The 27,184-nt window shown below is 38.2% G+C and overlaps 1 protein-coding gene across 1 annotated transcript; it reads right to left on the bottom strand.

Moving 5' to 3' along the window:
- Window positions 1–1,625: 1,625 nt before the first annotated feature.
- On the bottom strand, window positions 1,626–26,922 carry LOC111341926 (tetratricopeptide repeat protein 37). The gene is made up of 36 exons (XM_088757337.1): window positions 26,604–26,922; window positions 25,965–26,108; window positions 25,113–25,204; window positions 24,783–24,855; window positions 23,941–24,033; window positions 23,687–23,716; window positions 23,089–23,196; window positions 22,396–22,537; window positions 21,383–21,517; window positions 20,535–20,636; window positions 20,259–20,319; window positions 20,032–20,104; window positions 19,761–19,856; window positions 19,585–19,641; window positions 19,359–19,405; window positions 17,194–17,320; window positions 16,569–16,648; window positions 15,660–15,759; window positions 14,887–14,939; window positions 14,589–14,660; window positions 12,459–12,494; window positions 12,113–12,197; window positions 10,789–10,820; window positions 10,190–10,290; window positions 9,532–9,634; window positions 8,997–9,110; window positions 8,157–8,243; window positions 7,738–7,822; window positions 7,183–7,230; window positions 6,413–6,491; window positions 5,989–6,050; window positions 5,302–5,358; window positions 4,752–4,820; window positions 3,968–4,042; window positions 3,341–3,512; window positions 1,626–2,413 (listed from the first exon to the last, which is right to left on the bottom strand). The coding sequence occupies exons 1-36, from the start codon at window positions 26,691–26,693 to the stop codon at window positions 1,632–1,634; spliced, it is 3,762 nt and encodes a 1,253-aa protein (XP_088613463.1). The 5' UTR covers window positions 26,694–26,922; the 3' UTR covers window positions 1,626–1,631.
- Window positions 26,923–27,184: the final 262 nt, after the last annotated feature.

Below are 27,184 nucleotides of genomic sequence, written 5' to 3'. Positions count from 1 at the left end.
AAGGCATTTCAACTCATAAAACTTGTGTCCCATAGCCCTACTTAATGCGAGAGCTTTCTTGAAGTATTCCTCGGCCATGTCATATTTAGCGAGTGATTGGAAATACCTTCCTGTATCTATGTAATTGATCACAACACCATCTTTCCTACCAATTTCCACGTTAATTGCAAAGGCTTTCTTGTAATATTCTAGAGCATTGTCGTACTCACCACGCTTATGAGAAATATTCCCAAGGTTTGTGAAATGAAATGCCTCTCCTCGCCTGTCACCAATTTCCCTCCAGATTGGCGCTGCTTTCTCTAGAAATTCTTCAGCCTTTCCATATTTACCGAGATACAGAAAAAGATATGACAGACTTCCATAAATGGTTGCCTCTCCCATTCTTTGGCCAATTGTCTTGAAAATTCGCAGGGCTCTCTCCAGGTTTTTTTGAGCCTTACCATAATCACCAAGTGTTTCGAACAGTACTCCGAGGTTTCCGTAGTCTGACGCCTCCCCACTTTTGTCGCCAATTTCTATTTTGATGGTGAGTGCTTTTTCCAGGTATTCTCGGGCCTTCCCATATTTGCCGAGCGATTGGAACAGGTTTCCGAGGTTTGTGTAGTCTGATGCCTCTCCACTTCTGTCGCCGATTTCTAAGTGCATAGTGAGTGCTTTCTTCAGGTATTCTCGAGCCTTCTCATATTCACCGAGCAATTGGAACAGTTCTCCAAGGTTTCCGTAGTTTTTAGCCTCTCCGTTTCTGTCGCCAATTTCTATATGGATATTGAGTGCTATCTCCATGTATTCTCGGGGCTTGTCATATTTGCCGAGCAATCGGAACAGTCTTCCGAGACTTCCGTTGTATGATGCCTCTCCATTTCTGTCGCCAATTTCTGTTTGGATAGTGACTGCTTTCTCCAGGTTTTCTTGCGCCTTCTCATATTCACCGAGCGATTGGAACACGTTTGCGAGGTTTACGTAGCTTGATGCCTCTCCTTTTCTGTCGCCACTTTCTATTATGATGGTGAGTGCTTTCTCCAGGTAGTCTTTAGCCTTCTTATAGTTGCCAAGTGATTCAAATACCGTTCCGAGGTTTCCGTAGTTTGCCGCCTCTCCAATTGTGTCGCCAATTTCTATTTGGATAGTGAGTGCTTTCTCTATGCATTCTCGGGCCTTCTCATATTTACCGAGCAACTAGACTTCCGTAACTTAATGCCTCTCCATATTTGTCGCCAATTTCTATTTCGATAGTGAGTGCTTTCTCCAGGTATTCTCGGGCCTTCTCATATTTGCCAAGTGATTGGAATAGTGTTCCAAGTTGTCTGTAGACTGTTGCTTCCCCATTTCTGTCGCCAATTTCTATTTGGATAGTGAGTGCTTTCTCCAGGTATTCTCGGACCTTCTCATATTTATGAAGCGATAGGAACAGTGCTCCGAGGTTTTCGTAGTTTGATGCCTCTCCATTCTTGTCACCAATTTCTGTTTTGATAGTAAGTGATTTCTCTAGGAATTTTCGGGCCTTCTCATATTTGCCGAGTGACATGAACAGGTTTCCGAGGTTTCCGTAGTTTGATGCATCTCTATATCTGTCGCCAATTTCTATTTGGATAGGAAGCGCTTTCTCCAAGTATTCACGGACCTTCTCATAGTTACCAAGTAATCGAAATAGTATTCCAAGGTTTCCGTACACTTTTGCTTCCCCATTTCTGTCGCCATTTTCTATTTGCATCGTGAGTACTTTCTCTAGGTATTCTCGGGCCTTCTAAAATTTGCAGAGTGAGATGAACAGGTTTCCAAGGTTTCCGTAGGTTTGCCTGTCCCTTTCTGTCGCCAATTTCTATTTGGATAATGAGTGATTTCTCCAGGTATTCTCGGGACTTGTCATATTTGCTAAGCGGTTTAAATAGTGTTCCGAGAATTCCGTAGTTTGATGCCTGTCCCTTTCTGTCGCCAATTTCTATTTGGATAGTGAGCGCTTTCTCCAGGTATTCTCCGGCCTTTTCATATTTACTGAGCTCATAGAACAATAAGCTGAGTGTTTGGTAGTCTTCTGCTAGCCTTATTTTGTTATCAAGTTGCACGTTTATTTCAATTGCTATCTCCAAATATTCTTTAGCCTTGTCATGATCTCCAGAGGAAAGCAGTAGTAGTCCTAGTCTTTTGTAATACTCTGCTTCTCCTTGTCTGTTGCCGGTCGTTTTCATGATATTTACTGCTAATTCAAAAAAGTTTTTTGCCTCCATAAACCTTGTTTTAGCGTGAAGTAAAAGCTCACTGTGGTATTCTTTAAAACCTGGTGAATTCCATAATGTAAACCACGCCCTTTTCATTGTGGTACGGATGCATTCGCCAAATGATTTGGCAACTGGACTGTCTGCACCTAAACCCCCATTGTTTGGTAAAATCGAGCATTCTTGGCACAATTTGATGGCTTTAAGGATCAAACCAGTATTTAAAAGGAAGATTTGTTAAATAAAAGGGAACTCTTTAGCTACAATGTATCAATGTTATGTTATAGAACAAATGGTAAACACCACAGCGTACACTATTGAGTTATGGATGCACTTGGGAGGTTTGCCAAGCACTCAAGAAGCTAGAGTCGCTCTCGGCTATCGCCTCGAGCGACTCTTACGCTTGTTTCGTGCTTAGCAACCTCCCAAGTGCATCCATAACTCAATAGTGTACGCTGTGGTGTTTCCCATTTGTTAATTTGTATACATGTGTAGTAAAACTATGCGCGTATAGTATCTGGTAGCGCGTTCCAAGTCTTAGCAGCAAAATAACGAAATGACTTAAGACCATGCTTGGTACTGTTAATCTTAGGTAAGGAAAGCATGTTAGTGCCTCTTAAATTGTAATCAGTCCTCCTTGGTTCAACTAAGTCAGCAATAGGTCTGGGAGCCTTATATAGAGAGCAGTTATTGACCGTTAGCAACATGTCTTGAATCCTACGACTCTTCAATGTCGTATGCAAGCCGATGTAATCGAGCAAGTCTTCATATGAAATACCCTTATCTTTATATACATATCTAAGCGCGCGTTTATTTACCCTTTCCATTTTCTTTGTATTCCCTATTTTGTAAGAGATGTATTTTATCTCTGGGTTCAAAGAGGGGGGGAAAGGTTTCAAATCAAACAGAATTGTAAATTTAGCGGGCTTTACATGGAAATATGACACATTAAATAGACGAATGATAGCGCACGCTGTAACTAAGAGATGTAATAACGTCACTTCAACGAAGTAAGCACTTTTATCCTCACGTATACTCGAATTTTTCTTCTTTACACCAAAATCGTCGCATGAATAATAATAAAATCTTTTTATTTATAAAGTTCTATACATAAAAAAATACAGTACCTGTGTATTTACTGAGGGCAGTGGCTGATTGAAGCACAGCCTTTCTGTATTCTGGATGAAGATGCGAGAGAGTAGCAGCAGGTTTTCCTTTGAGTATCACGTGATTTGTAGACGGTTTCTTTGATATGAGACTCGAACAGACCCAATGAGAGTAGCCAATGCTACCTTCGACCTGAAAAGAGAAAATGTTATTTACTTATCAAATTTTTAGAAGGAATTAGCACAAAGTACACATTGAAAAACAACCTCAATAATACCCTTAAAGAGAGAAAACCTCAAGTTGACCGTATTTTACAAACAACAGAGTAACTGTGTGGAATGTACGTCAGCCCTTCAGAGGTTCAAGTTCTTCACGGAAAATTCAATATAATTTTTAACGATTTTAAGTTATTTCAGTGAAAGACGCACAAAATTAGCAATAAAAAAAGGCAACAAACGACAAGATTGCTAGGGATGGAGAAAAACTTGCAACTAAGTTTTTCAAGAAGCCTGACATAGCAATTTCGATAGTGTTTGGAAATTATTTCCTCTAAAACCATTCGGCGAAACTTCATGGGGGTAATAAGCCTGAATTCGATTTTAGTGTCAACCTTAAGTGATTCTTTTAAGAGGTACCATATTCCTTACGTGCGAGCCCAGTTCCGTTGTGTGTCGAAACAGATCCATAGCCTCTTCACTTCCAATAATCTCAGCAATGGTTGCCTTCATATTAAAACAAAAAATAGCAACTTAAAACTAATATAAGCACCACCGAAACAAAGAGACGCTCCCCCCACACTTAAGACTGAAAATAAGAATCACTAAATATGAACTATGCCGTAAGGCGAAATCCAAACACGAGAGCCTGCTGGCACGCTAAACAGACGACGGTTAATATCTATCATTAGACATTTTGGTGTGTAGTATCGCTGAGTATTTCACGAGTTGTGCCGTATTTTGACCAGCCCGTAAGGCGAGTCAAATTACAAACAACGAGTAAAAATGCAAACCAATACTACACAACAAAACTTCTGATAGGTTCTTTATTATTCAACTGCTTTTTTTTTTTCTGCCTAGCCGCGTTTCTGCTCATTTCTCATGAGGCGGGAAAAGCAAAGCGGATAGAGAAGAGTAGCGCAGTCTACAGGTTAAACAAGTTTCTTGTACGGAACAAGTTAGCCAACTGTACATATCACAAGACATTTGTGCTCTCATTGTACCACTCATTGTACGTTTTATTCTGTATATTACACGTGGCTTGTTTCCGAAGGAAGTTTATGTCCATACTAAGCGCAAAAACCTTTGGCTATTTTCGTTTACCCATGGTACCCTTTGATAACAGCTGATAGCAATAGGTTTATCATGGTTAAATGTGTAATGATGATAATCACGATAATTATCATTATTAATAATATCCTATAATAGTATTTACCTGTCCAATCCACGCTGCGGTGTAAGACGGATCTAAAGCTTGAGAATTCTTGAATGCCTCATGAGCAAGCTGTAAAGAACGATGAGAAAATAAAAATGTTTATTCAGTATTAAACAATCCCAACGTTTAAGGCATCAATCTCGCCAACATTTAGAGCTGCAGCATGTGTTTTAAAACAAAAGAAATATTTTTTCTTCTGTCAGTGGCTTCCTTAATCATTAGTGGCAAATGCCAAGTGTATGTAAGAACAATCATCCTTCGACTACTAGCATTTTATTCACTCTACCGCCCGCTACGATGTGGGAGCATATAACAGATTTTATCACGATTTTTAAGGCGAGTGTGATGTTTAACCCTCCACACCATAATAACAGTTTGCGCACTCTCTATATTGTTTTCTATACATTTCCTAAGGTGCTGACAAGGATAACTTGTTTAACAAACAAGAGCATCTCTCGTTGGTGATCATTTCTTTTATTCTCGTGATCTTCATATTTGATTCAGGGGGGGTGATATTGTAAGGAGAAAGTAGATGCTCGTCACGAGTTACCTCTATTTTACCATGCTTTAGATACAGCACTCCTAAGTTTGTCCAAGCTATAACATTCTGTAAGCACAACATAAAATTGTTTGAATGCTTTTCTTATAAATACAGGGTCTATTAAAATTGTCGAAAAAAGGACGAAATGAACTGAATTCTTAGGCATGTGGCTATCATTATTATAGTAATTCCTTAGACCATTCGAAGATTTTTTACCACAACTGGCAGTAATGTCGCAATCTGATTGGCCAATTTGCCGTTGTCGGTAAGAGAACAGACAACGCTGCTCACGTCAACGTGTCTCGCCACGTGTCACACTGAAAGAATCATTGTATTTGACGTCGATTGTGATAAAAAAACAAATCAACGATGGTTTAGCGTGGTCTGTATTATCGACAACGATATTCGTCATCACTGTGGTCAAAATTTGCTGCGGACTCACTCGGATGCGCCTCATGAGTCAGACCACGACACACCACTGTCGATTTGTTGATCACTGCACTATGAGTTTACATAATAAGGCTCTTTACTGACGGGTATCGTGTTAGAAGGGGGTAGGGGAGGTGTTGTCAAGTTCAAAGTGTGAGTTCCAATTGGACATGATCACTTCTAATTCAATTGTTCAGTCTTTAGGTAGGTTTTTTTTTTTCAAGTTTGTGGGATTAGCTGTTTCCGTCTACTAAAGCAGACACTTACGTTTGGTTCGGTCTTGATAGACATGATGAATGAATGTTGACTAAGGTCTGGATTGTTGACTTCTGTAAGGTTTACAAAAAAATGGTTAGCAGGATCTAAACTATGGCTAATACTTGTAGTGAAATATAACCATTTTTCTCTCTTTATATTCATTTCCGATGAGGACGATCGGAATTTTTCTACTGTATACTCGAATCTTCTTCAAGGTAAAATGGATATGCGTAACTCAGTGAACCATTGTGCTCAGCTGTGATTGGCTGGTGTTTTACTGCTGACTGCAATGGTTTAAAAGTTACCGTCATTTCAAGTCGAGGCAAGTACTGTGTTCGCGTGTCGCGACCTTTTTCATTCTAGACTACGTGTAATACCGCTGGTATTAACTATATCTTCTTCAGTCACAAGTGCCTCACTCTGCAAACATTACCTCTAGAAGCCGCCACTACTCCTAAACTATTCCAGAGTTTGTGGTTTGACGGTTGCAGGGTTATTCCTTTCTTCAAAGCCTGAAAGAGTAAAATAAATACGCTTGGTAAGGTTAGGTCTATACTCGAGTCAAGTGGCCCATCCAGCTGGAGGTTGTCCAGGTTTCCTTGGCATGAAGCGACCAGGAGTATCACTACTCCTCCCTGGATGGGACGCCAGTCCATTGCAAGGTTACCCCCCCTGCATTTCATCAGTCTTCCCTGACAATTCGCTGGTACTCATTTACATTCCTAGGAGGAGTGAGGCACTGTGAGAAAAAAGTGTTTTGCCCCATAACACAACGCAGTGACCTGGCCAGGTCTCAAACCCAGACCTCTCCACCCGGAGTCAATCGCTCTGACAATCATGCCCTCGTGTTTTCCCACGATACACTTGGGTAACATAGAAAGAAAGTTTTCTTATACAACTTACACCACTCTCTCAACCAAATCGATACAAAACTGGAATCAAGCGCGACTTGCTGACTCGCGCTTTTTTCGCGCATGAAATTGTTGAAGCTCTCCGAACATAGTTCAACACAGTCGATTCCTGATATTTGGAACCCTCGCAAACTCAAACCTCGCACTCACTTGAACCCCAATTGATTACCCCTTGATTACCGCCACATCGTACCATCGATTTCTCGAACCACCCGGTCACTCAAAGCAACTTTCTTTTCCCTCATATACACTATTTCCTCTTCTTGAATTTATCAAAATTAAGACTGCTTACCTGCAGAGACCTGTGCGACATCTTCTCTTTCACATCTCCCTGTAAAATCTTTGGGGAAAAGAAAATAATAAGAATAAGTAGAGCTCTAAATTGAGAAACAAAAAATGTCAAAAAAAAGCTTCTGAATTTAAACAAAATACTCCTTTTCAAAGATGTTGGGAACTGAAAAATAAAAAGCTTCTTCAATCGATTATCGTCTAAGTGTTTCAGCTCTCTCAATGGTTAAACATTATTTCACTACCTGGATAAACGACAAGGTAAAACAAAAGAGCTTGAAAGTAACTACACATGTTCTTCCATCTGTATTACTGGTTACATTTTTTGCTCTCAGTTCTCATTGGTTGATTATGATGTAACACTCGCTCAGCAGAGCTCCTTACGGTTGACCGTCATTAGTTTTATCCAAGGACACTCTACTGAACACCTCGTTATGTAACGCGCATTCAAGCGTTCTTTTTTTCCTGGAGCGTGATAGCGTAGCAAGGCAGAACATCGGGCTCCCAGGAAAAAAAAACAAAGAACACCTGATCAAAGGTCACACTCTAATAGACCCACCTTGGCTTGCTGAAAGCAGTTGAATCCCAAGTCACCCCACAGGCTTCCACAATCAGGCTGCAGTTTCAATGCTCTTCCATAAGCACTACAGGAAGGAAAACATACAACATTCATGAAACGTTAAATATTATAAGAGACTGTAAAGAAACGAAGAAAACTCGTTCAAAATTAGTCAAAACTAGGTTTATCTACGAGTTGGGTCACGGCAAAAGATTACTGTTTATAATCAATCTCTTGGTTAGGGTGAGTTATGACGAGACGACTAAAAAAAGTTATTTACTTCGAACAGCCCACTTATAAAGAATTCTCAAGGTTCATCGATTGACGAAAACCATCTCCTAACTGAAATTTAATTCTATTTGATTTATTGGCTTTAGGCGTCTCTGGGAAATGTTGTTTGTTATAAAATCAGCTCTTACCTTGATCCTAAAGCAAGGAGCTGTTTCTTATCCAGATCACTGTGTTCTCCCTGAATGTACTTCTTAAGGTTGTCTGAAATTGTTCCTCTGCAAGATACACAAACAGACACACATTCAGACATAAGCCAGAGAAGTCCTAAACATTCAACTCTAAAACTATGAACAGTAGCAGCCGCGGTAAGCGGAAGTTATTCTGGCTTATGACTTAAGAACAACGGAATAAAAATCCCAAGGAGACGATGAGAACTCAAAGTAAAAACAAGCAAAATGCCTAAAGCGCGGGAAAACGCGGGAAAACGCGGCCGACCAAGGTTTGATTGGTTTCAATTTTGAATCTGATTGATTGAGAAAAGTGGTACAGGTTTTCTAAACCAATCACAAAGCTGACAAAGTTGTGACTGGTTCCAGTTTTGAATCGGATTGGTTGAGAAAAGTGGTGAAGGTTTTCCCAACCAATCACAAAACTGACAAAGTTGTGACTGGTTCCAGTTTTGAATCTGATTGGTGGAAAAAGTGGTGCAGGTTTTCCAAACCAATCACAAAGCTGACAAAGTTGTGACTGGTTCCAGTTTTGAATCTGATTGGTGGAGAAAGTGGTGCAAGCTTCCCAAAGAGAAGTAAAGCAAAAACAAAGCAATTCCGATTTACTCTCGACGCTTAATTGTAAATTGCTTTATAATGCAGTCCTACCTAATGGAGCTGTTGGACACAGGATGTATGATGGTACAACAGTCACCGATAAGTTTCCACAGGCATGCAAGGCCAGGCTTGCAATGTACAGCTCTATTCAAAACAAGAAGAAAATAAAATATAAAACTGATATGAGATCTTTCTGCTTACTTTTGTAAGCAGACAGGTCCACCTGCGGGCGTCTTAAAAGCGAAGTGTGCTCCATAAACCAAATATGTTTCATCTACGCCATTAACAGGATATGTGAAAATTGTCTGCAATGAGCTGAAAACAAAATAACTTCCCTGCCCGAATAAGGTAGTACAATTACCATAAACAGAATGCAACAACGAGCAAAGGGAGGGCGGATAAAAGTAAGGTTACTAGGGATTTAATTGGTATGTGATTCCTGAGTATCGCAAACTCAACAGTAATGTGTCACCAATTTTGTCGCTGTTTTTTTTTTTCTTCCTTTTCTTTTTTCGCTATTGTTTGTGTTTCTCGCGATCGGGTAATGTAACCATGCTCTGTTTTGTTTCGTTTTTTTTTTTAAACGAAGCTGCGCGTAAATGCATGAATATATGGCCAAACAATTTTGATAAGGTTATATGCTATGAAAGGATGATTTGAAAGTTACTGTTGGTGTTTGGAAGCAAGATTAGATGACCAAATTATCACAAAAGAGGGAAAAGTTATGTACACATACCGAGCCAAAACGTGAATAGCTTCCATCACACAATCCACAGCCTTTCCATTAAAATCCTGCTGTAGTGCGGATCGTGCTTGGTTAAGATATGTCTCTCCAAGTCCTACAAAATAAAACAACCAGAACAAAGCTCTGTTCAGGATCACGTAAAAACATTTAGAAATCTTATTCATAGAGAATAATTACTCTCCTACTCTTCATCGAGACTGTTACTACTAACAGTAAACATATATTAAGTGAACATAGGCCGGATTACCGAATTTTTCCTCCGAAATTTGAAAAAGTTTAAGAACTTGCATTCAGCGGACACCATTATGAAGTGGATTTATATATCAAAATTAAGCACTTTAGGGACAAAAATACTGAAGTGAGCAAACAGCTCCATGAGCAATTGGAGTTTGGTTTTGAGCAAGTGCAGATGAAGATCCTCTTGTTTTCTTCTAAAACACTCGTTCAGGCAAGTTTTTGCGTCCATCTATCGCCTTGAATGACGAGATTGAAAAGCATTTGAATACTCGCTCTATTCCATTAGAGAGTTAATAATTAACTAACAATGACACCTGTTTTAAGCAGACACCCTGAGTTAAGTGGACACTAACTAGAGTCCCCCCTGAGTGTCCGCTTTGAAGACATTTGTAAAATGAAACTGAAATTTTACCTTTCATTGCAGGAACATAATCATGTTGTATCTCCAGAATCTGTTTATATTCTTTGATTGCCTCACTATGGACACACAATAACTGTTTAATGGCCGCCAACCTGAGAAAAGATTTCCAAAAACCCGATCAGAGTTAGGTTGAACCAGGGCGGAGACAGGCTGGGCGATGAAACGAGTGCAAAGTCCGAGTAAAAAGGTATGATGCAGCCCACTACGACCGAGTTCAAACAAACACTGGCTCGAGTCAGTTCTACTCCGCATCACACATTGCACGAAAAGCGGACCGCTCGTTTCATCGCCCAATCTCTCTCCGCCCTGGTTGAACCTCTTACTACCCCAGCGCGAGGGTCGTCATTCCCAGATATCTACCGTATCTGGATCCAATTTCATCAAGAAATAACTATCGATGAAGCACGTTTAATGAATAACTTCACTCTCATTAACCATTTTCAGTTGTAAACAATTACAACATACTTCACATCACTTCCAAATGCAATCCTGTCCACAAAATTGCATTGAAACACAAAACATGCGAAATTACATGAACTGCTTTCATTTTAAGGGACTACGGATCAAAAACTTGCATTGCGCATACTTACTGGTAAAGGCAGTAGAGCGACGATGGGTCAAGCTGTAAATATGCAACGATATCATGATTATGTTGAACCATAACAAGTTCAAATAAAACTATTGACTGACTGATCGACTTACTAATGGACTGACTGACTGACTTACTCATTGATTGACTCCCTGACTGACTCACAAGCTGACTCACTGGCTGCTTCACTGACTGACTGACTGACTTACTCACTGATTGACTCACTGACTGATTGACTCACTGGCTGACTGACTGACTGACTACTGACTGACTTAATGATTGACTCACTGACTGACTGACTGACTGACTACTGACTGACTTAATGATTGACTCACTGACTGACTGACTACTGACTGACTTAATGATTGACTCACTGACTGACTGACTGACTGACTGACTTACTCACTGATTGACTCACTGACTGACTGACTCACTCACTCACTGATTGACTCACTGACTGACTGACTGACTGACTTACTGATTGACTGACTGACTGACTGACTGACTTACTCACTGATTGACTCACTGACTGACTCACTGACTTACTCACTGATTGACTCACTGATTGACTGACTGACTGACTTACTCACTGACTGACTGACTGACTGACTTACTCACTGATTGACTCACTGACTGACTGACTGACTGACTTACTCAATGATTGACTTACTGACTGACTGTAAGACCGACTGACAGATTGATTGACTATGTAACCAATTAACTGCTGAATTACTGCCTACCTGACAGAAAGACAGATTAACTGGTCAACTGTCCGAGCAACAGACAGACAGACTGACTGACTGACTGGCTGTTCACCGACTGATTGAGTAATGCATTAATCAAAAAGACTTGGAAGAAACCTAGTGTTTTCAAAGAAGGGTTACAGAACAATGATACTTAAGTTATTTTTACGTTACTACAATTTACTATATAGATACTGATGAAATACCTGGATTTCTCCTTTTACTAAAAAATCATATATTCACCGCACGCAGTGAAGATACTATTTTTATCTTTCATGGGTGAGGATATTGGTGTGGCCATGGTTACCAACATAATTACCCAATTGCTGTTTTGAAAATGAATAAAAAAAGTTGTCTTTTAAGTGGAAATTTCATCAGTATCTATATAATAAACAGAACATTACATGGCCGCTTGGGGATACGAATTTTATCTTCTCGTGCTGAAAGTATCTCTAACGAGTGAGCGCTGCAAACGAGTGAGAGATACTTTCAGCACGAGAAGATAAAATTCGTATCCCCGTGCAGCCATGTAATATCCTCTATATATTTCACGGTTAAAAATGATGAGCGGAAAGTTCAAACCTCAGAGGCTTTTGTAAAAGCCTTCATAGCCGCCATGTAGCTTCCTCGACTCATATATGCTTCACCAAGACATTCCCAGCAATGCCTGAAAGACAAAGGAAAACAACAGAAAAAAAAATTCCTCCTTAGCAACCTAACATCAGTATGCATATTCTCCACATGGTTTCCTAAGGTGCGGAAAAGGGAGAATTTGTTTAACAATCAAGAGCGTCTTTGGTTAGTGATCATTTCTGTTAATCCCGTGACCTCAATGTTTGATCCTGAGGTGTTATTGTAAGGAGAAATTAGATGCTAGTCACTCTTAGCTGAATGAAAATCAGAATGTTCCACTGTACTTGCGACCTACCTGTCTTTAAGATCAGCTCTTAGGGCACTCTGAAAACTTATGTGAAAAACAATTCATATTTAGAACTTAAATAATACGGATTTCTTTGAAAAAAAAAATACAAAAATACAAAAACAGCAAAAACAACAAGAAAATCTTGGAGCATATTTCGATGATGTGTCGTAAATTCAAATCATAGTAATCACAAGAGCCAATAAGAGAAGAGGAAGATAACACAAGCAGCCAACGAGAACTCACAGTAAAACCAAGCAAACTGCCTAAAGCGCGGGAAAATGCGAAGTCGTGACCAGGTCACGACTGGTAGCAGTTTTTTGAGGAGGTGGCGCAGGTTTTCTGGACCAAGCGAAGAAAGCAAAACCAAATTAAGCCTGGATTACTTTTGACACTCAATTAAAATTGCTCTAAAGATGATCTTAATCTAAGGGACCAGTCATTTATTAGAGGGAGGGGGGGTTGGGCTGGTGCATTTTAATTTTCATATACATGATTTCCCGTGGGCCTGTTCTCGCCACTGCATAACATAACGTGGCCCCCTTCGAGTCTGTACATGAATTAAGATGACCCACCCTCAACCTCAGAAACAGTCATAATACAACTTAAATAAAACTCACCGAACTATTTAAAGCAAATAGCGAAAATAGGAGATAATAATAATCGTATTTATAATTGTAACGGTGGCCAATTTACCATTTCAACTTTGTTGATACAGAAGAGAAAAGCTGGACAAGAAGAAGAGAATTTTGGTTTAATCTCCAAACTACTGTCTGATAGTGAGATTCCAGTTAAGGAAGTCAATGTGGCTGCTCTAATATCCTTAAAAAGGACACAAGTTTACTGGCAAATTACAAATGATGGAAAGAGGGCTTATAAGTGATCAAGCTCGTACACTAATTAAAGAGTACTTGCCCACTATCAGCTTTTCAAACAGTGAATCAGAGGACAGTGATACTGAGTAATACTGAGGAATACATAAAGTTTTTTTTCCAATGTGAAAGGACTGCTATACACCATGTTATGTTGGTTTGTTATCCCATCGTTTTGATAATAAATCATATTTGACTTGATGATTCCTTCAGTGTTGTTTCGTTTTTGTGAAACGGACATTGGAATGCACAAAAATACATGGCCCCTCAGAAATGGTGGCACAATTTTATGCAGCCCCCCATTTTCTAGTGCACAAAGAGGTATGATCCCCCCATCTGCACCAGCCCACCCCCCCTCTGATAAATGACCGGTCCCTAATATTGAGACAAACACACAGTAAAAGGCTTGTCCAGGGAAAACAGTTTTGTTCTCTGAACAGTTTTGATGTTTCCTGAGACGAAGTTGAGAGAAAAACTTCTTCTAATTAAATTTTTCCCGAAGGAGAACACATTGAGTGAAGGATTAAAACAAACAAACAAGCGATGGCCAAACACCACAACTTTCCCTCTTCTTTTGTGGGTTACTGGTAAATTTTAACTAGAAGCAATTTCAAACTGTTATTTGGCCAACACCGGTACGGCTTTTTAATGCATATTTAGTGTCTCTGATGCAGCCTTTATTAAAGGGCTGAGTTTATTTTATAAATTATTTGTAAATATATACCTTTTGATAAGCGTTTAAAGTCTAAACTGTAAATCAAGACCAAGTATTTTCCACTCGAATTTGTGGCCCAAGCATGAAGTACGCGGGCCAGAAATCCAAGTGAAAAAAAGTGAGGTTCTGTAACTTACAGTACGGACCCCAAAACACCAGGTTAGTAAGAAATTTATTAATTATCTCTGGGTTGAAGTAGAGGGGAAAGTTTTCAACTTAAAAAAACCTTTGAATTTAGGGGGACGAACAATGAAATACGGTGCGCTAAATTGGCCAATCGCAGCGCACGTACTGACTGAGAGATATAATAATAAGCAAAAAAAGCTGAAATTCAATCGAGATTGTTTGGCTGATGAAATGTACAGACAAGGACTTTCTAATTTGCCGAGTTGCAGAGTACTTGTGTTTTCTTCTTTTTAATGTTATTATTTTTTCCATCTACAGTGTTAAATTGAATCTGAGCTGGTTTCATGATCGTTTCCCTTATGGTAAACAATATAATTGCAAATTTGTCGAATACATTACACACAAGGTTACGACAACTTAACTCACCAGGATATGGCTTCTGTACTTTCGTTCTGTTTCAAGTGAGACAATCCAAGCCGTAGCCATGCCCATTTACCCCTTGAGAGAACAACGAAGGGACACATCAGCTCGAACAGTTTAGATTGGATTAGAAAGCTATTGAAAGTTGTGCGTAATTGGGTCTAAATAACAGGACAAAAACTTCTAACGAAGAAATTTGTTGATTTTCCTTACCAATAACCTCTACATACTATGGTTTGACAAAATAAATTAATTGTAAAGACATAAAAAGAGTGAATTACTATATTAGACAAATAATACGCACTCTCCAGGCGATGATGCTGATGTAACATTCTTGTACAAGTTGAGTGCAGTAACCTAAAATAAGCGAGTAGTTGCAAAAATCAGTAAAAACCAAAAGAATAAAGCGTATTTCGATTCAGTGTCGTAAAACCAAAACCAAAGCAATAACTACAGCCAATTATAGCGAAGAAAATATCACCAGGAGCCAATGAGAACTCAAAGTAAAAACAAGCAAACTGCCTGAAGCGTGGGAAAATGCCAGTGGCCAAGTTGCGATTGGTTTCAGTTTGAAATTCTGATTGGTTCAGAAAGGGGCGCGAGTTTTCTGGACCGATCACATAACGAAGTAAAGCAAAACCAGAGACATACTGGATTACTTTCTACACTCAACTGAAAATTGATCCAAGAAGCAGAGCGAGGTACTGAAGACAATTTGGTGCCATATATTTTGCTGTTCATGTGCATTAAATGAAACATCGATCTACATGATAAATATTTTAGGCTAGTTGTGGAAGAAAAAATAGACAAATTTGTCATGTCACAAGCGTGGGACAAAGAAAAAAAATTGGAGTTCCTACGAATAATTGACTTCTGATCCTCGGACTCCGCGCTTAAATTCCGATGCTCTTTGAAAGACACATTTCCCATATGAACTTAGAAACAGCCTTTCCTCATTGTAGTAATACATCCAAGCGCGAGATGCCACGGTCAGCTTCCATTCCTCACAAGGGGCTCAGACTTTGTGAGCATCTAAGCTACATAATCAGCAATAACAAATTGAATCACATCATTCACCTCATTTCCCATTTTCATAAGGGAATCTCCTAAAGCTATTCCTGCGTCAACGGAACTTGGATCTAGGTCAAATGCTTTCTGATAACATCTACTGGCTTTGCTGAACATTGATACAAGAATTAATGATTAATCATTGCGCTATCATCTTTTGTTTTATTTCTATATTCTTCTTTTATCATATGATTAGCTGATATAGCTCAGAATAATGAGGCAAGTGACTAAACTGTCCTCAATACACCACTAGACGATATACATTACATTAACAAATGGATCTTTTCAGTAGTAATCATAGATGACGTCATCGTTTGGACTAAAGTGGCCCGTGAGGCGCACTGGTATTCTAACCACATTCTGACATCTTCTGTGATTTCTAAAGGTACAGGCCCATGGCAAGGTGAAATCAATTTGACTAATACGACAAATAAGCAAACACTGTGAACGGTGACGTCACCTTTACGTCTTTCCTCCAATAGATCATAAGAACCAATCAAAATGCGTGTATCATTCAATTTATGATGTAAAGAAAACGGAAAAACGTTGGACATTTCATCAGACGAACTCAAAAGAATTATGCCTTGACCAAGGTGTTCACCAACGTTTTCAGTCAGAGGGCAACTGATTTTTTCACAGGCGGGCAAAACTGTTTGAACTGAACTTCTTTGTAAGATAAACTTTTCTCCAGATGGTCAAACCAAGTGAGCAAAATCGTCCTCACAAGTGATAAATTTGCCCAGTACCCGGTCCCGCAGGAACATTTTCACTAAAACTATCTCATCAAATATCCCATGGCTTATCCAGGGGTTTCAGTAAGTTCTCCCATAATCGGCTGCCGATGTCTATTTTAGGAGTTTCACGGTTGATATCATATTTAACATGTGAGAAACATAAATGCTGTGTCGACTACAGTACCTTATATCTTTTAATACTCTAAGGTAGTAATGTCCCAAGTACAGAAATGAAGGAGAGTAATGGGGATCCAACTTGGCTGCCTAAACAAAATTATGTCAGAAATTTTCATGGTTTAACTTACACTACAAATCGAAGAAAGAAAGCTGTCATTTATGAAAGTAAGACAGAAAAAAATGGCAATTTTAAGTTATAGGGAATTGGTTCATTGTTTAGCATACATGCACAAACTATGTATGCATGCAGAAAGTCTGGGGACATGAAAAAACCTAAGAGTTTCTAAGGTACAGCTGAGAGAAACTATAACTGGCCTCTTTATTGCCCTCTAAACCCCCAAACTAACAACAATAACTAGTTTAAAGTTTGTTACAAGTATATTACTAGTTTGTAACATAAAATAAGATAAACACTGCTTGCTGTTTCTTTCCCCAGACAGACCCAAATTTAAGCTGAAGAGACTCAAGGCTAAACATGATGGTAACTGTTGCAGCTAAGATTTAACTGAATCCATCATGATTCATGTACAAAAGCAGGGGAAAAGCATATAGAGATATATATTACAGATACTGTGCCAGGCTAGGTGCAAAGTAGGACATGTTTTAAAATTATCAAATAATTTTTTCTATACCTTTAAAAACTCTGCCAAACATTTTTTCTTGTCAGCTCTCAAATTTCCATTCATTTCCCAGTACAACTTGCCAAGCAGAAAGTGGTAAAATGCACAATCTTCACATTTTTCTATTGCTTCCAAAAACCTAATTTCAATGAAGATACATTCATTACCAAAAAAGAAGAAAACAAACAACAAATTAATTAATTTTACACTATGGTTGTAGAGAAACCTTTGGCCTCTACATTGTAGTATGTCATCTTTAAATATATTCACTAATAAAAATAATTAAACAGCACATGCAAAGGTTATTTATATGAGCAGTGGTCAAAAAGCATCTCTCGTCCAATAAATATTTCAAACCAACAGAATAATAAGGTTAATTTTCCAAGAATATCCTCTATTAGTATATGCTAAAACAGTGGATAGTGTTGAAGGTGCACTCTGATTGGCTGGTCAAACTCCAAATATCCTTTGCTATTTACCTCCGAAGAATTTTGGAAAAAATGGCGTCCCGGTTTGCATCCATGACAAGCAAAGAAATCACTCGTTAAATTTTTGGTGGTGTTTATTATCTCACTCTTTTAGTATATATATTTTAACAGTTCAAGCTTTCATCATATTTATAGGAAATTATTATTTATTTAGGACTTTAATACTATTATATTACTATTATAAGTTATATTTTATACTTTATTGTAAATACACAATTCAGCTCAGTGGCTGCAAGCTTTTTACAAATAAACTATCTATCTATATACTAAATCTGTATATATAATCTAAATCTGATCTAGATCTGTAACACCTTGCTCGTACAACATCAATTCAATCCCACTGGAACAGGTTAAAACACACAAACATCTTGGAGTCATTATATCATCTGACTTATCTTGGAAACCGCATGTTCTCTCTGTTGCTGCTAAAGCAAATAAGATACTTGGCCTACTAAAGCGCACATTTGGGAAAAGCTCTGAAGCAATATCAATTGGATACAAGTCTATGGTTCGGCCAATTGTTGAGTATGCCTGTCCTGTGTGGAATCCACATCAACAATATCTTTCTGATAAGCTTGAAAGAGTGCAAAGGAATGCTTCCAGGTGGATCCTTGGTAGTTCTATCGACTATAGTGAACGTTTGAAGTATCTTGGCTGGCCAACACTCAACTCGCGTCGTGAATTTCTTAGTTTAGTGCAATTATTCAAATTCATTAATGGTTTTTCAAGAGTAGACTTATGTAATTACTTAACTTTCTCCAATAGTCGGACGAGATCTACCAACAATGTTAAAATCTGGACGCCTTATGCTCGAACAAATATCCTCAAGAACTCTTTTTGGTATAAATATATAAAAATCTGGAATGACTTGCCAAGTGACATAGTTAGCTCTAGCTCTGCTAGTAAGTTTAAAAAAAAACCGAAAGAACACATTTTTAAATAATATCAATAATATTGCACCAATATCAATTAACTTGTTTTTTCAATAATTTTTACCTTTACATTTTAGTTTTATTTTTATTGCATATTGCTTTTATTCTGGGGGCTGCCGTCAATGAGAATTTAGTTCCTCTCTGGCTTGACCCTTTTTGCCTTTTTGCATCTTGATGTTATTTCTGTTGTTATCTGTCTGTATTATTATTACTATTATTATTATCTTATTATTTAGGCAAATGAAGTTATTATAAATAAATAAATAAAAAATAAATAAAACAGCTATTCACCTCAGTGTCAGTGGTTACCGGTGGATATTTACCTCGCTGCTTCGCGGCTCAGTAAATATCCGCCACTAATCACCTCCACTTTGGTGAATAGTTGTTAATTATTCTAAAACTGTGGATGGATTTGAAGGCACTTCCTGATTGGCTTCTCAAACTCTGAATATCTTGGCTATTCATCTCCAAGCAATGAATGGGATTTGGCCTCAAAAATATAGTAATTGTTGCCGGATTAAACGAGTTAAAGTCTTGTTTTTGTGCTATATTATCTCATTGTTTTAGCACATACTAATAAAAGCAGCTATTCACCTCTGTGTCAGTGGCAGGTGGCAGATATTATTTTTCTTTCATGGCTCAGTAAATATCCACCTCTAGCAACCTCCACTTTGGTAAATAGTTGTAAATAACTAACCATCCATTAACATCCATCCTCTTGAAAACTCAAAGAAAAACCTTCTACAGTCAAACATACCTCAACTCTGCATCATCAAAGTAACCCTCATGGAAACTTATTTGACCCTACAAAAAATTGGGGAAAAAAACAGTCATCACACACAAAAAGGCTGAGTGGAATGAAACCCTGGCAATAGAAGAGATCACTGAAAAAGGCATAGGGTAAATAAGCAGAACTAGAACAGTATATTTAAGGACAAGCTGGCAATAGGGAAAGACAAAGTCACTGTTCTAACTTCCTTTACCTGCAAGGCGAGGGCTGATGAACAGCTTTTGTCAATGGTTAAAGCTTTCGCACAGATCTGAAACAAAGAGTAATTACTAAGTGAGGGACTCACCATGCAAAATCATACTGATGAGTTCTTATATCAACACAGTTTATATGAACCTACACTGTATGCAACTGTCACAGTATATTCACCTGTGTTGCCTGCTGAATATCACCAAGTGTGAAATATGTTTGTCCAAGTCCTGTGAGCAGTTGGGCCTCCTCTCCACACCCAGCATCTGTTAGTAACTAAAATGGGGAAATGCCAAAACTCACTTTACATTTTAAAATTTGAGTTCCAAAAAGAGATAAAAAAATATGCAACCAAAAGGTAGAATTTGACATACACCTTGGCAGGTACTCTACTTCAGAGGAAGGACACTAAGTTTATAATATTACTGTAACATCATACGTGTGCATGTACCTTCACATATACTTCTCTGGCCTTTGCTGCCTTAGTTGGTCCTTGTTTCCAAAGAGCTTCTGCCATGACCAACCTGACACAAAATTGCAGGGTTGAAATATCAATTTTAAATTGGCAAGTTGATTAAATAGCAAATCCTATGGCTGGCTCATCCTCAAAGAAATTATGTTGCAGGCCTGCATTTAATAAAAAGATAAAAGGAAAAACACATACAAGTGTTTTTGTACCTTAAAATCTTCTCAAGCTCCTTTCTTGAATCTGGTATGGAAGACTTTATACATCCAAGACCTTTCCACAACACAACAAACGAGAACTCACTATTAATAACTTAAATTAATTTAAAACTCGTCAGATCTAAAATGTTATAACCTATTAAAACTTTCCCACTAAGTCTTTTAACACATTAGATACAGCATTGTGAGCTAAAATAAATGAATACAACTGGCAAAATACCCTTATGTACATGTTGTTTGACTTTGAATTTTAGAAGCCACAACACAAACCTTTCTTTGCACTCTTCTCAGCTTGTTGATAATCATGGAGGCTAATCTGTGACTGACAAAGTATCAGCAACCCATAAGGACAGTCAGTGAATGACTGCAAACCTAAAATAAAGCAATATATTTTTCATGACATTTTATAATAAATAAATAAATTAATTAATAATAAATACATCAATTGAGGCTCCCCCTCAAGGCCTTTTCAACCCCATGCAATGTAGACAAACTAAGTGCTTAAAAATCCCCACTGGCAGGAGGCAGACCAGTGGGCTATTTACAGGGTGCAGCCCTGGAGTTGAACGAGGGGCAACCGAGAACAAATCCAGTGAGTGGCAGGGTGGAGGACTTGAACCCAGGACACCAGATTACTAGTCCAGCACCCTGACCACTTGGCCTGATGCTGCCTCCTCTATGCCTGATCCACTTCTATTCTGTTCAAGAAATGGATTAAACTCTCCACTTCACATACAACCTATATGTGTTCCTAATTAAATAATAAACATTTCTATGAATGAGAGTGCTATGAAAATTATGTTATATAATCACATAATTATATTAATTAATAAGCTAAATACAACTTTTACAATTGATGAATTTGACCTACAGTGTATTAATTTTAAGTTCTGTTTGAATCTATAAATCATGAATGTCACTCTTTTCTTTCACTGTTTCTTCTTCTTCTGTTATTTCTTATTACCAGACTACTGCTGCTGTGATTGTCTATTCTTTTGGTTTCCATCCTTTATACTTAAAGGCAATTGTCTACATGTACATGACAAAAATAACATACATCAGACTCTCTATAAGATGTACACATAACTGCTTCCTATAGTAATCCAATCTTCATTCACCTTTTTGCAGTAATTCCCGTGCCATTACAACCTTTTTTTTCTGAAAAAGAACACTTCCCAATCCAACCATGCCAATCCCTGATCCAGGGTAAATGTGACTCAGTCTTTGGATTGTAACAGTCATTTCTTGTGTTGCTGTAAGTTATGCAAAAGAATGGTTATTACAGACTCATGCCTAATACAAAATCATTTATAATGCAGTTGAACACCTGTTTTCTTCTTTGACTCCTCAAAAATTAGGTCAAAATTATGTGCATGTTGACACTGGATATTCAATTTGAAAGTAGTAATTAAAGCAAAATATATGTTTGCTTGTTTAAATCGTTAAAGATTAGCTGAATGAATGTCTTAATGACTAATGAAGAATCTGTTGCAACTTGCAAAATCTCCAGATTCATTTTCATCTTTAACCAAAGGTCCTAAAATAAACCATTTATTTCACAGGATCACAAGGCTATTAAATTTATTATGTAATTTGTTTCATATACAATGCTTAAAACCAATTTCTATATGAGACCAAACACTAGTTTTGTCTCATGAGCACTAGTTTACTCATAGAACATTGATGAGACTTATGTTATTCACCAGCTAGCGACTTTTCATTTACACTGAGAACTAACAGCAGCTGCTCCCAACTATTAACCCTGGAAATTAAAAGAACTCTCTAGAATTTCAGGGCAGGTTATTTAAACAAAATTTTGGCAATAGCGTGTTCTATGCAATCTCGTCAAGAGGGCCGAAAGCTAATGGTAGAAGGAAATTTATTTAATCAGATCAACCCTCTCACAGAGAATCTCCGAGACCCACTGCCTACATAAAACTGCGGTTTGAGTTAGACCTCATGTAAATAACCAGCCCTAAATCTACTTCAGGATCCAAATTGATAAACAAAAATAAGACTAATTCAAGTAGGATCTCAAAATTGCAAAGATAACAGCTACATAATACTTTTGAGATGTACCACTTCATATAATCTTGTCAGTTGGTAATTTCAGCTGTTATGTGACACTTACGTGAAGTTGTCAGAGACTGAAGATGGGCCTTTGTAAGAATTTCCAAGGCAACCACTGAGGCAGGAAATACCTTAATCATGGATTGAGCTTCCTTGAAAATCTTTTTTCTCTGTTCATTGAACAATTCATTTTCTTCACTGACCTGTTTAACCAGAGGAGAACAGAATTTGATCCATGCTGTAAACCAAGAAGGATTGTTTCAATGATTTCAAGTAAGTTTAATTATTTTGTATTTCTTCTTGTTTTACGTTTGATGAGGTATCAGAACTACAATGTACACAAACATACGATAGGCAATCTCCCAAAACCAGAGCTCAAATTAAATGAAAAAAGACAATCATAATTAGTAATCAGCAATCACTTCTTTCTACCATGCTGTGGTACCCTGTGTTTCTAGAAGTATTCCATGATTCTCCACGTTTCTCACAAGGCTATACAAAAAGTATCAAGATCATCCCAAGTAAAGTTAATTAATTTTAGGTCTAGTTTCTATAATTATTAAATCACTTATCATTGCGACATTCCTCAGTTTTCTGTGACTTCATTTCCCCCTGACATTATACCAACAGAAAACGCTTGCCCAGGAATATTTAAATTGTCTTTCAGAAGCATTCAAAGGCTAAATCTTACCTGTTGATGAAGGTGAATCATATTTGGACAAATGCATAGTTATTTAATTTGTGAACAATTTACCTGATTATTAATCAGAAGTCTGAGGTAGTTTTCAAAGTGTATTTCAAGATCTTTACTTGCTTCTTGAGGCTGGTCGTTATGTAGAACATTCTCATAAGCTCCCTGCAACTGATAGTGACCAATGCATGTATGGTATCAGTGGCAGATCTAGGGGAGGGGCCTGGGGGGCCTGTCAGCCCCCCTTATTTTGGGTCAAAAAAAAAAAATCGCAGGAGGAGGAAAAGTCAGCAGGTATACACACACAAATAAACCAGGCTCCCCTTCTTCCTTAGCTCAAGGTCTGGATTTGCTACTGGGTAATACTGTATAGTTTGGAAAAACATGGATAATATTTGCACATCTTCAAAATCCTACAACAAACAAATCATTCCAGTTTTCAAGTAGAATGCACCAGACCTTGGTTTGTAATGTAAAAAGCTGCTCAGGACCAGTTACAAACATGAAATTAGCTTCAGATTCAAGGATGTAAGATTCTTTCCTGCTAAGATGTTTCAGAAAAAACTTTAAATCAAACTCTGACAGTCCAAGATTATAGTATGTGCAAAGGATTCTGGGAGATCTGATTGCCTACTGTAAGAAATGACATAATGCTGCCCACCTTTTTAGAACCATCCTCATCTAATTTTCTCTGGAAAAGATATTTCACACAAAAAAAAAGTTATTCAATACATTATAGTCAGTAGCTATCTCCAGGTAGGGCAATTGAAACTGACTGATCATGAAACCAAACTCAAAGAAGTCCCAATGGCCATTGAGAACCAAGTGAAATATCAAAACTAGTCAGGGTAACTGAAAAATTTAATGTATTACTAATAGTAGAATCCAGCTATTTGGAAAATGGGTGACTCAAACCTTTTCAAGGATCCTTATGATTCTCATCCAAATGCCCAATTGTCCTGCGGGATCATTAGTTACCATGGTAATCTTCTCCCACATGTCCGCAGCCTAAGTCATTACAACTTATTCTTGAGAATTTATCATCAAATTGAGAGGCCCAGTGGCCTCATAATTAGTGCACTTGACTCAAGATCAAGTGGTCCTGTTTCATGCCCTGGACAGGGACATCATGTTGTGTTCTTGGGCAAGACACTTTACTTTCACAGTGCCTCTCTTCACCCAGGTGTTTAAATGGGTACCTGCAAATTTAATGCTGGGGGGTAACCCTGCGATGGACTAGCATCCCATCCAGGGGGGGGGAGTAGAAATACTCCTAGGCACTTCATGCTATAGAAAGCAGAGTTAAATGCTGGCCTGATGGGCCACTTAGCTCTTAGACAGACTTTTTTACCTTACTTACAACTTTCACTAAACAGACAAGTATCTGGACTAGATTAAAAAGGCTACACTAAAGTAAATATATCTTATTAACCAAGCGCGAGGGCCGTACTGAGAGAATATCGGCCTGAGGTCTTGACAGTACGGACCGAGCGCAGCAAGGTCCGTACAAAAAAGACCAGGGCCGATATTCTTCCAGTACGGTCCCGAGCAAGCTTGGTTAATAAGAGATTTATTATACGACTGAAGTTCAAAGAGTCACAAGTGCGGTATCATTCGGGACCATTCGGGACAGTGCCCGGTCCAATACTTAGAGAATATTGGACCGGCAATAGAGCATTTTGATTGGTTGATTTTAGTTATTGGCCCTCTGACTGCCCGAGTCGTGTAATAAAGTTAATTATTCACTAGGGTGATACCTTGAGAGCTTCATCATGATTCTCATAAACTTCAGCCAGTTTCCTAGCAATTTGCAACCATTTTGTAGTTTCACTGTCAACAAAGAATTAAGTGTCAGAAGATTTGTTGAGTTCATTAAGTAAATGTGAGAGTGTTTGATTACAATGCACTTACATTATTCAGTTTCATGATCAACACGAATAATATGCCAATCACCCATTTCAAATCAAACCAATTTCCATGATTACTACTTTCAAGTTGGTCTGCATTTAAGAAGCTCATTACACATATCATATTGGCTGTCTTAGTTTTAGAGTAAGAGCTTCATGTATTCACATGACTTCTGTCACCTCTCATACATCTGCAACAATTTCTCATAAACACCAGGAAGTTCAGCTTTATACTGTAGATTCTCCTCTTTCTCATAGAGCGCAGCAAGACCCTGACATGAAAAAATATAAAAGCATACATCACAAATAAAAAACTACTCATAACCGTTAACTTTACCTATGACTATACGACCTCTAAGAGTTACTGCCATCTACATGATATGTCTCCTCGCACCTGAAGCACATGTTCACTTAACCCTTTCACCCTTGGAGTGACCAGCATCTAATTTCTCCTTACAGTGATATGGCAGAATCCTTCATTATGGTCATGAGAATGAAGGAAACAATCACCAACCTAAGAATTCTTGATTGTTAAATGAATTCTCTTCGTCAGTACCAAAGGAAACGTATAGAGAACAGTATGGAGAATATGCATACTGATGTTACGGCATAAAGGGTTTAGTTAATCCAGTATGTACAGTCAATATCTTATTAAAAAAGAACATTGTAAGACTGTGGTAGATGGTTGCAGACATCTGCTGCACACTGTTCCCTATAAAATCACAGCAAGTTTCACATCAGTGGAGAGTGTACAATTATGTATCACCAGGCAAAATTGCTGTGTACCAGTTTTGTATAAATGTAATTTGATATTTTGGAAAGATTTCCATATGACCCCATACATTAATTATGCATTCCCATCTCATAAAGACTAAATATAAAGGTTTCTTTGCCACACTCTATGCATAATTAATGTATGGGGTTACATGGAAATCTTACTGATATTTCCTTAAAAAACACTAACAATCCCAAAAGTGTGAATTGTGCCATTAACATAAACCAAGATCTCTTGACAAGGATATGATTCTTTACCTGCCAAGCAAGGGGCTGTGTGTTATCAGATTCAATTGCCTTTTGGTAAGCTGAGTGGGCCTGATCAGCCTGACCCAGTTCTGATGCGCATTTTCCATAGAATACCAAGGCATTGTAGTTGGCTTTGTCAGCCTTCAACACGACCTGTAGAAAGTCAGTTTGAGGTAAAACTCTAGGAGCAATTGCAGTATACCTTGCAGCTCAGTCATTTGCATAATTTTGTCGGCAGCCATCAAAGACCGAGGCATGAAACAATAAAAGCTACGATCGAAGATCGGTTTGATATCCTAGAAAAGCTATTTTTGCTCTTTCTCACAAAGGGCAGCGAGACCCTGACATGACATCTTCGATCGTAGCTTTTTACGTATGCAGCAATTTAGCCATAATCTACTTGATACAGTAGCGTTTCTCTCGATATGCTAAAACGGACCGGAGAAGACTGCTTCACAAGTTAGACCTAAAAGTGTAATTAATTTTAAATTGGAGGACAAGTGACTCATAATCAGAAATTTCTTCACCCACTCAGTAAGAAAGTAAACATCCTGATTTATATCGATCCGTGTTACCGGAAAATTTTACAATAGGCAGAAAATTGTAATATCTATTGAACATAGAGTAGTAAATCATTGTACACGGTACCTTGCAGTGCTTGAGAGCCTCTTTATAGTCTCTGTTCTTGATACACTCTCGAGCATTTTTCAGTGCATTCTTTATCTCTTTCGCCGCCATAGTGAAAATAATCGCGGGCGCGGTTGAATGCAGTGACAGGTGTGTGGAATAGCACAACGCAAAACATCTCTATGCCACGATCAAAACCACGGAGTCAGTGGCTTCACAAACAGTTCGAACATTTGTATGTTTGAATTGGGAATGTAGAAAAGTATCAAATTAATGTTCTAAACTCCGATTGACATCCTCGAAGACCATTCTCGTCTAAAGGCATTGCACACACTCGCTAAAGTGTACCTTTCTAAACCTCGTACTGACAAGAAACAACATACTCAGAAAACGTAGGTTTATTTTGATGATAAGAAAAAAAGAATCAACTCAGTTTAGCGCGTAGACGCGGGACTTTTCGATAGCCTCTAACATTTTATCCTAATTAAAACATACAAACAGTTACACGGTTTGTATGGGTAACCTGTGGACTAACTCACCCACAGTGGTAAACCAAATGGGCCGAACAAGTCACCTTTCCCGAGACGCTCTGCGCCAAAATA

Source organism: Stylophora pistillata, chromosome 4, assembly GCF_964205215.1.
Source record: "Stylophora pistillata chromosome 4, jaStyPist1.2, whole genome shotgun sequence".
NCBI classification, from domain to species: Eukaryota; Metazoa; Cnidaria; class Anthozoa; order Scleractinia; family Pocilloporidae; genus Stylophora; species Stylophora pistillata.
Note: the sequence above shows the minus strand (reverse complement) of the source record. Positions and strands in the feature narration are given on the sequence as shown.

Excerpts from the sequence above, each read along its gene's own strand:
- LOC111341926 (XM_088757337.1), bottom strand. The coding sequence starts at position 26,693 with ATGGCGGCGAAAGAGATAAAGAATGCACTGAAAAATGCTCGAGAGTGT. Across the intron at positions 19,642-19,760 it reads ATATTCAGCAGGCAACACAG|ATCTGTGCGAAAGCTTTAAC; the intron begins GTGAATATACTG and ends TCTTTGTTTCAG. Across the intron at positions 5,359-5,988 it reads CTATCAAGACCGAACCAAAC|AATGTTATAGCTTGGACAAA; the intron begins GTAAGTGTCTGC and ends TTGTGCTTACAG.